We start from the raw sequence: 10,388 nt of genomic DNA on the forward strand, positions 1-10,388 counted from the left end.
TGTTTATTGCTTTGCATGTCATTAAAAAGCACACCAATATAAGTTATTTTTTCATTAAGAAGAATAACTACTTCCATGCAACTTCTGGGCCAATTTGTGCTCAGAGGGTGCCACCTGGTGGCGGTTTTGGTGTTTACAGGAGAGTGTAAAATGCAGAGAGATAATAAGAAAGCAGAAACCAACTGAAGTACAAGCGACTGGTCACCAAAGGGAATGGGACTGTTTCTCGATCAAAAAACTGCTTTCTTTTCTAGGGCTGTGTTGATCAAATTAAAATAAAACCAGCCAAAAATAAACACAGTGACACGCATTAGAGACCCCACCTCCCTCCCTAAAGATAATAAACAGAGTCGAAATCCTGGAATGAGTCTGGAAATGCATTGCATTAGTCCATAGTCCATAGGCTTGGTCACATCAAGCACTAGTGTGTGAAACCAAGCAAACTCACAAAGACAGTGTCAACAAAAGCCTGAGTACATGGGCTAGTCATGTTACTATCCTCACATTTATAATAACTCTGTATTGCGATGCTCTGTAGTGTGTTCAAGTAAAGGGATGACCAATATGAATAAAACTGGATGTTTTTTTTTATTAAGCATTATATTTAATATATATATATATATATATATATATATATATATATATATATATATATATATATATATATATATATATATATATATATATATATATATATATAATGTATTAATTGTATTGTCCTTGAAATTAATACAAACGTAATTCACAAAGAACAACTCCACAAACAGTTAGTACAGGTGTAGTGTGCTACGTCTTGATAAGGCAGACGTCTTTCTGTTTTAACCGACACATCAAGCGCTTTGAGATACTGTGCTATGAAAGGCGCTATATAAATAAAATCCATTGCAATACATTGAAATGGAAATTGGGTTCTAGAAGTTATTCAAATAATAATAGATTAAGAAGTTCATAAACATACATCTGAAACACAAATCCAAAAGCATTTATAATGTGTCCCTGTATTACATATTTAACATTATCCCTGCATTCAATCCAGCTGCATTGTCTTGCCTTTGGTCTTCTGCCAGCGTCGTTCCTGCTAGAATCCTCTTGTTTTAATGGCCTCTTCATACGGAGGTGGGGGTGGAGGCTCGGGTCCTAGTGTGTTGAAGTAGGCTGGCGGAGATGTGCTGGGGACCCCTGCTGACTGGCAGGGACTCTGATTCCCAGGAAACTGACACTGGGAAGATTCACTCACTGCCAACACAGAACACAACACACATGAGAATGGTAAGAATGTGTAGAAGCTTCCCAGTGCTCTAGAATATCAATGATGCATGCTGGCACATGTGTATTGAGAAGGGCATGTAACTGCAGCCCTGTGCCTGTCCTGCTGGCTCTGGTTTCTCCTTTAGTTTAGCAGACAGAGCTGACCCGTGTCATCTGTCTATTTATTTATTGATTTATTTAAAATTTACAGTCCAGGATCAAGCTTTGAGATAGAACATCTCATTTGCAATGGAGGCCCAGAGGACTGCAGACTACCGACATACTGAACGAACACAGCTGAATGACGTTAAAAACAGTTAGAGGATTTTAAAGGAATTGCAGATCTGTTAAAAACCAGGCAAAGTGGCACTTGCCCTTATTTCAGCAGGAAGGTTATTCCAGCTTAATGGAGCAAAACAAGCCAAGGAATGCTTTCCAGTGGACTTCCTAACAGTGGGAATGTTGAAGTCAAGGCTAGCTGTTAAACATAATGAATAATTATTAGAAGAACACTGTAACAGAGAGGCTGGCATTTCATTTTGCACGCACGTACAGTCAGTTCCATGCTTCTGTGAGTGAACTCAGTCCTTTCTTGTCGTCTGATGTAAGTTAAGCCATTGGTTTTCTTCAGCAGGGCCCCTGCTGTTAATTATAATAGTAAATAGTAAACAGTAACCCTGAGATCTCACCGTAGACAGGATCAGGGTGGTTCAGTGCCAGGACTGCGAGGGTCCGTGCTGAGACGAGACGGTTGTGCCGAGTTAGCCAGCTCCGATGACAGCAGAGGACAAGTGAGCCCAGAGCCAGCACTGCGAACAGCACCAAACAGAACCTGCACATGCACAGGGGTCAGAGGTCAGGGAGAACAGTGCACACAGTATAGACTACTGTATTCACTGCCCGTATCAAATGGCACTACTTACCAGACAAACCAGCCCTGTTCTACTGCAAAATCCATGCATCTGAAAGCAACAAGCTTTTATTGATTTATATAATACGCAAAATGAAGTGAGCATTTATCAGTAGTTTTAAAAAACGAATTTTGTGCAACTTACAATTGATCTCTTTCACACAACGTGGCTGTGGGCACTGCCTGCAACATTTGAATGAAAAAAATTTATTAAAATAATATTTCTGGGTTATTTCTTGGGTATTTGATACTAGTTTACTAACACTATAATATAACTATATATATATATATATATATATATATATATATATATTGTTAATGATTAGTCTATAAATTAATTAGAAATCATCCTTAAGTCAGGGTTATCAACTCCAAAACCAGTCATATCATTCAAATGGGGTAATGTTTAGCAGAGGTCAGGTTTTATATGTTAGATTGTTATAAATAGATCTATATCTAACTCACCAGTAACACAACATGAACGATATACAGTTAATATACTAAGAAAAATACCCCTTGAAATTAAACGTTACCATATTTCCATACAAAATATGTTTAAAAAAAAAAACATAAAAAATGAACAATACACTGTTTCATTTTTGCAGATGTATCATATCATTGTTGTTAACATCAGAAAGTTTAAGAACTTCCTTTTTTATACAAATGATTACTCAACCGCAGCCAAAAGACAAGAAGCATTTTATAACAAAAGCAGTAAATATATAAATAAAGCCAATTAGAAACCAAGCATGCATGGTAGTCAAAGAGTTAACACATGAATAAAAAATAAAGTCAGACAGTAAATAAACTTCTATTACCAGTACCTGCAGAAAGGTTGCTAATAGTACAAGAAAGTTCCACATGCTGAGCTAGTCGCTGTCTCTGGCATGAAGCACACTTTATACATGGAGCTTGTCTTGACAACAGCTACCCTGCTACTGACATGCACAGCAACGTACCTGTAGGGTTTTAACAGCACGCTTTTAATGGGTGACGGAATCAGCTCGAAAGCACTTCAAGAGGCTCTTGACCTCTTTTGCATGTTTTTTTTTTTCGTACAGCTTTCAAGTTTATAAACAGCCTCACAGTTAAGTGGTGGAGTGAGGCTCTGCCCATGGAAACGACTCCAACTCCTGTGTTATACTCATAAAAACAAAAGCCTGACGTGGCAAAAATAGCTTTTGTTGGCATTATCATTGATCCTCCTTTCCCTGTGTAGAAGTTCTTGTTTTCCCTTGTTTACAGCTTCAATATACTTTGTATTCTATACTCTGAAATATAATATGCAGATATTTTAAAGACGATACTATAGATGGAGGTGTTTAGGTTCTTGTTACTTCCACTTACACCTGAAGGCTTCAGAGGTCTTGAAAGCCAGTGTTTGTATATCATAGTTAATCTAAGAAACAGTATACACTCTTCAAGCTGCTATGCCGATAACCTTGAGTAACATCTAACAAAGTTAATCATTCTTCCTTTACAGGCAACTGTTGCTTTAGGCCGTTGCGTTTCTTTGTCCCACATACTCATTACTACATTACATTAGCCATCAGCCCGCTGTTAACACGCCCCATTAATCCAGTGTTGAACAGGTGTGAGCACTCGGGACGTACAGGTGTATACCAGTCTCAGGACCGGCATCAGTTACACATTTACACAGACCCGCAGCAGGGCATGCAATGGGAATGCTTCTTATTGTTAGGGGTTTCAAGGTGGGATAAGATCTCTATGGGCTGAGACTCATCCTGCCATGCATCCTGTCCAGCAGGATGGAAGCACCTCACCTTAAATATCGCACTGTGATCGCACACGTGGTTACGTGGTGATTACACTGCACATACTGTACACAACCTCCTGGGAAATTGTAACTGCAGCCATGGAGAAAGAAAACTGCAGCAAACAGCACAGGTCAGGTCTAGGATCCAAGTTCAGTTTTGATCCTAACAAAGTGAAAATGAAAAACAGGTCCGCTGACAAGCTTTGTAAATTCAGCAACTCTTAAGCCCCACTAATGAGCACGTTTAGCACCACCTTGGATCGAATGATGTATGAATAGATCATTATTGATAGCTATAGCTCTACAACAATCTGTCTTTGCAGATGGGATTTAATAAGCCTTTTCTCCAGGTGACCAGTTCCAGTTCTCCTATATTAACAAAGGGTTTAGTGAAACAGGGTTTTACGAGCACTGGAACCCTTTTTTATTGGCGATGAAGCGGTTATTAAAAGCTTGGATTTACAGAGCAGGGCAGGTGGATTTAGAATGTTTTGTTATCTTATTATATTGAAGTGTCTACTGTACATGACACAAGGTTTTAGTCATAGTCTTGCAACACTATACATACAGACATGCAAATATACACATATATCCCATACAAAGAAAACCAGCAATGGTATAATGTGTCAGTCCTATTAGAAATCCTGTGAGGTCCTGGCGCTGTTGTTTGTGTATTAGAGGGTGCTCAAGCAACACTGTGGGTAACCTTCACATTGATGGCATCACAAAGTGCAGCAGTGCATTTCCTTTACAGCAGGTGGCGACGCAGAGTACAGAATGCAGAATGTGCTGGGTGAGAATCCAATGATTCCATATTGTCAGTGGTGCCCTACAGTCCAATTCCAATGTTCTGTGACCCCTTTTGCTTCCGAAACTATATCAGTGTCATACATAACCTCCCTCTGCTGCAAACAGTTGCAGGAGCACACCAGTTTGGCTCACATAGTCTGGCAGGTTGGAAGCTTGTCTAACTATAGGTAAAATTACCGCTGGGGAAACAAATTGTCAGCAAGGTATGCTTTTGGGTGGAGTAAGAGTGCGGAGAAGGCTAACCCTTATAAAAGTTTACCCTGGCAAAAGCATAGAGAAATGTAAGACAGTATACTGAAAGCATGGCAAAGCACAGGTAAGCATTGTAAAGCTCATAGAGGTACGGCAAAGCATACTAAAAAACAAAGCATGGCAAAATTGCAAAATTACTGTGCAAATTTACCACAGTAAACTTTTCTTTCTGGGAAACTTTTTTTCTGGGAAAGAGTGCAGTAAATAGACAGTAAATAGACAGTATCCTCTTAACTCATGTTGAACTGCATATGCTTCACCTGTATAATTGTGAATGTGACTTTCTGAAAGATATTCAAACCACTTCAGCCGAAACCTCAACACTACACTCACTGTTCGAATTGCTTTGTTGGTTTTTACTGACTTTGCAAAAATAATATTTTGTTCTCGCTTCCGTCTTCCTCGGTTGAAGATGGTTTTCACGGTGAGTGAAGAAAGCATTCCGATTTCATTCCCGTGTCAGGCAGTCGCCCCAAGCAAAACTGTCTGCTTTTCAAATGTGGGCTATTACTCAAGAGACGAACAAGGCGTCTGACTCACAGAAGCACAGCACACTGGCTCATTTGACCAGGTAGAAACAGTACCCAGTTGGATTCAAATAAACTTCAAAGATGGTTTGCATATAGTGCAGCAGTCTGGCCCCTGGAAAACCCTGTACAATATCCTTGATTCCTGTTTTAAAACTTTCTTTTTTTTACCTAGAAAGTTTATTATAAGAACATGCTAATGAGCCATTACTTGTGTAACACTTCATATAATGTTACAAGGGCAGTTTGACAGCGGCCACAGATCGATTTGAGACAGCAGCTCATCTAGAGACAAGTGACAGAATAAAGAACAAGGCATTAGAAGAAACGCAGGCAGGGTAATGCTCTGACTTCCTAACCCAGATGCTGAGGAGCAGATGCATGATTTTTCTCCTTTAGGGCTGATTAATGCAATGCTTCTATTGCTTGCATCTCAAAATGCTGCCGTGGATTCTGCACACAGAACTTTAGGTCAGACCTAAATTAACAATCCATTTTTTGCTGTCTTGATGCAAAATGTCTATTTTTTGACATTTTTTAGCCTTCTGATGAATGGGATTTTTGCATTGACAACAGTACCACCGCTGGTCAAGTATTGTAAATGTATTTTGTTTCTTTTTAGATACCATCAGTTCAGAACAGTTTATTAAATCCATCAAAATAAGAGTTTTAAACAAATGAACAGAGCCAGTGCCAGCGTGTTTCTACTTCACAGAGATCACAGAACACTCATTTTTCTTTTTTTTCTGCACAAGGAACAGAAATGGAATTGAATTATTTATCACTTATCACGGTGCAAAATCAGCTAGCTTAGAAAACAAGACCTCCAGCCAGAGCAGACAGGTTTGTGTGGGTGTTACGAGCCTGGCACGCATGTCACAGTTCATGTGGGCGTCACCACAAAAACACAACCCCATTGCTGCTGTGTACTTCATGGAACGCGAAGAAGATCTGGACAGCGTTAGCAATGCACATGGCATGTGTGAGCTTTGTACACTTTGTCCCTACAACGTGCTGCAGTACAAACCCTACACGTAGTAACATTTGCCTTTGTTTAAGCATTGGTATTAATGAGGGCTGGAAAGGGTTCATCGTGTATCAATGAATCAAGATACTTTCTTTACATGATATAGTGTACCATGAAAGAGGTATGTATCCTTTGTATTGTGATACAAGACCAAACGCACAACAGCACAGCTCACTGTAGTTCACCAATGGTTCTTGAATGAAGAATAAATGTGTTTTCTAGTTGGGACAGATACATACTGCCCCTAACTTATTAAATTTTTGCAACACAATGGTCAGTCATGACACATATGGTACTGGAGTATTAGTGTATGGCTCCACTCCGAGTATTACGTCATTATTGCGCTGTTCATGAGTATCCCTGAGGAAGTATCTACTGTAAACAGTGCATCTTTTCTGGGGTATTAACACCAGGGCATGGAGCAGGGGATGATGTGGTGAATATGGGTCCCTCTCAATCCAGCCATTATCTCAGCCATAGCATGCTGCAGCAGATTTCATGGCTCCAGACCTTTTCCATGCACTTGTCAAGTAAATCAGATCACTTTTAAAGCACAATAGTTGTTTTCTGCAATACCAAGTTTATTTTTTTCCATTTGATTATTTTTAAGAGGAAGGTGTATACGAAACTGCGTTTTCTTTCAAACCTCTTAAACCGGTTTTTCCAGAAAATTTGCTTCAGGCTTGTCGTTAAAAAAAAAAAAAAAAAAAAAAAGCGAAAATTTAATTAATTTAAGGAGGAAATAAAAACTGATCACAACTTCGACAGGGAGGCACGGTTTGTCCTGTCACAACGGAATTCCCAATTTGCGATACGGACGAGGAAATAGAAGCCACTTTTTAAACTTATCGAAGTAGAGACGGTTTAAAAGAAGGTCCGAGCGGCCCGCATCCAGTAAGTGTGGGCGTGCGTGTGTTTTCCTCAAGCTCTGTCATAAGGCAGGTACAACACCTGTACAGGTACGCGTGTTGTTCAGTAACCTGCGTTTCGTGCTATCGGGTAAGTGCACTTGTTTTTGTCTGACTTGAGGACCCATTGTTTCCGATGTATTTTTTCTTTATTTAGACATTTTACATGACAGGCTTTCACTTGAGCACCATACATTTTAAAGACGAGTCTGTGCGGTCAGTTATAGTTATAAGGTGTGTCTACAGGGCTGTTTTACCTATGAACTGCATTTCTGAATGAGTTAGTGCAAGTGCGTTGGAGGGGAATACCTTTACTTTACGACTCGTTTTACAGACCACGATTAGCAATCTGAGACTAGCCATTAAAGTGGTCAGGTAGGCCTAATGAGTCACAAACCTCGGGGAGGCTGTACCGTTTGTCCCACCCTCTCCAGTAAGACGTCTGGTAAAGATAACTCCACTTAAAACAGCAAACAACGCAATTAAAGAAAATGATAAGACATTGTCTTCCTTTGTTAAATTATCCTGGGGTTCATTTTATAAAGTGTATATGTGCAGAAAGAGTTAATGTTTAAGATATTTTATTGCCGCAATTAAACATTAAAGTAAGGAAATTGATAAATATTTGACCTTTAAACCCTCTCTCTAGAAGAAATAGACAATAGTTGAAGTTTAGTGGGGGCTATTCTAAATTGAGACCACCAAATTACTAAATGTGACCCGGATCAACTTGCAACCCAGATTACCACAGGAGAAAGCCACTACTGCTAATAATGATTTGCAATACAATCTGTTATAGATCCACTGGGGAGAGCAAAATCAACTCAACAATAAATAGGTGCTACTTGCCCTTTAAGAGCACAGCAGCTCCAGGTAAGTATGTTTACAATGAGGGAGGGGTTAAAAAACCGGTTGCCACCGCCCTGCCTGTTTTCAGCAGGTGTTACTATATGACAGGCTGTAAGGAGTATGGAGAGGACTGTAACAGGAAGGCTGGCTTTCACTTCTCTTTCCTACTTTGCAGCACAGGGTAAAGACTTGGGAGAATCTCTCTGGAAGAAGTGCCTGCCTGTTAGTCCCTCCTAAAGGGCAGTTAAGAGCTGCGTGCCCTGCCTGAAGCAATGCCTGAGATGAAGACCTTGAAACCATTTCAGTCATTATTTCTGGTAGTGTGAGCAGCTACAGCTACCCAATATATCTGGAGGTGAACCCTATGAGTCCGACACAGCAAGACACAGCGGTAATATGTTTCATTTCAGGTTTCACTCGGTTCAGAAAGCACGCGCGGGTGGGGTGGTGAGGCTTGCTGCAGTAGTGCGGTCATGCACAACTCTGAAGCTTTGCAGGTTTTCAGTAGAACACCCAGTAATATCAGTGTTCGTGCTAATTCTCTGTACTTTGGTCATGTCTTTTTATAGGTGTTGTTCAGGAGCCGTATAATCAAATGATGAAAACATACTCTCTATACTTTTTGTAGTTCTTATAAACGTTAATGGACTCTGGTGCATGCAGGTGTGAATGTTAGCTTCCCCACACATTTCCGTGAGCAGAACTCAGACCCGGCCCTTTTTCAAGCAGACTCTCCCAGTATGCAAATGTAATTAAAAAAAAAAAAAAAAATAGCATGCGACAACTTGCTTTTAGGTAGAAGCAGCTGCATTAGCATCCAAGTTGATTCTATTCAATTAGTTTTCTATTCAATATTTTTTTATCCTTGCACTGTTGCAAACAGAAAAAAAAATGGGTTCATGATGCAACTGTTCAGTGGCATTGGTGGATATTCAGAGAGGGTAAACCGTTTGAGATAGTGTACAAGTGTCTTGTGATGTTGGGTGTACAATGCTCTTTTATTGTGTAAAAAAAATAAAAAAATAGTGATGATTTCACATGCATTTTCTGGTATCTTGTTAAACCTGCTCCAACTGGTTGCTTTGGTAAATCTGTTGAAAACTTCCTTCTCAGCACACAAGACATCAATTTCAGGCTGCAGGAGTGTCGTTCCTAAGCAGCCAGTACATAACGATGCAGTCATGATGATCGTCATTGTTATCATTATCATCTTTCCAATCAGTAACAAACACGTTTCTTAAACGAGTGCAGAAACCACAAAACAGCTTCAATACTCAACATCCTTCTTCATTTCCTTTTTTGGTGATGTCAGGTAAGCCTATTTCTATTCGCGAGTATTTGGCCACCAGAGCACCAGTGAAACTGGCTGAAAGAGAATCAACTCTGACCTGTATTGGTTAATGATATAAGAACACAAACAATGGCAGACCTTTTTGTGCTAGCAGTTTGACGTTCCACACAGCTTTGGCTCTTTGTATTGCAGCACTGCAAACACCTTTCTAGTGTGTGGCTTGATCGAGAATGGGGCTCAAAATGAGGAACGTGAAGCATCAGAAACACAGACTGCAAATTGATGAAAAGATCCTGTAGATCCTGTTGAACACGTGGTGGGGGTGGGGTGTATAGCATTGATCCGCAACCACTGAAATCATTCATTTATGCCAACCAGCACATATCACAGTGCAATTCAGTTTCTTTAGTGTATTTCTTTCAGTGACACCTTTCATTATTTGAATGGCAGTGCTAAGGTCAATTGAATGGACCCCAAGATATCCATAATGAAGCATTGATTTTGTTCATTGCATAACCCGAGAATCCCATGAGAATGACATGAATCACACAATTGTTGTTTATGATGGTATTATACATATACAGAAACTAAACTGGTTACCTTGGATTGATTTGTATTTCTGCTTTAAACCTGATGAATGTATGAAGAACAGTCAGAGCTATGTTAAGGTGAAATGGGACAGCGCCTTGGTTTTCAAAGCTCCCTGTCTGGGTGTTTGCCAGGCAATCAGGATATACTGTACAACAGCAGCAGTTAAATTCCTTGCATCTACGACACACCATCGGGAGC

General features: G+C 39.9%; 1 protein-coding gene across 1 annotated transcript; it reads right to left on the reverse strand.

The window, feature by feature from the left end:
- Positions 1-724: 724 nt before the first annotated feature.
- Positions 725-3,101, reverse strand: LOC117416818 (transmembrane protein 207-like). Its single transcript, XM_034028217.2, has 5 exons — positions 2,983-3,101; positions 2,304-2,341; positions 2,172-2,210; positions 1,938-2,080; positions 725-1,236 (listed from the first exon to the last, which is right to left on the reverse strand). Exons 1-5 carry the CDS (start codon positions 3,019-3,021, stop codon positions 1,079-1,081), a joined length of 417 nt encoding a protein of 138 aa, XP_033884108.1. The 5' UTR covers positions 3,022-3,101; the 3' UTR covers positions 725-1,078.
- Positions 3,102-10,388: the final 7,287 nt, after the last annotated feature.

Source organism: Acipenser ruthenus, chromosome 12 (genome assembly GCF_902713425.1).
Source record: "Acipenser ruthenus chromosome 12, fAciRut3.2 maternal haplotype, whole genome shotgun sequence".
Classification (NCBI taxonomy): Eukaryota; Metazoa; Chordata; class Actinopteri; order Acipenseriformes; family Acipenseridae; genus Acipenser; species Acipenser ruthenus.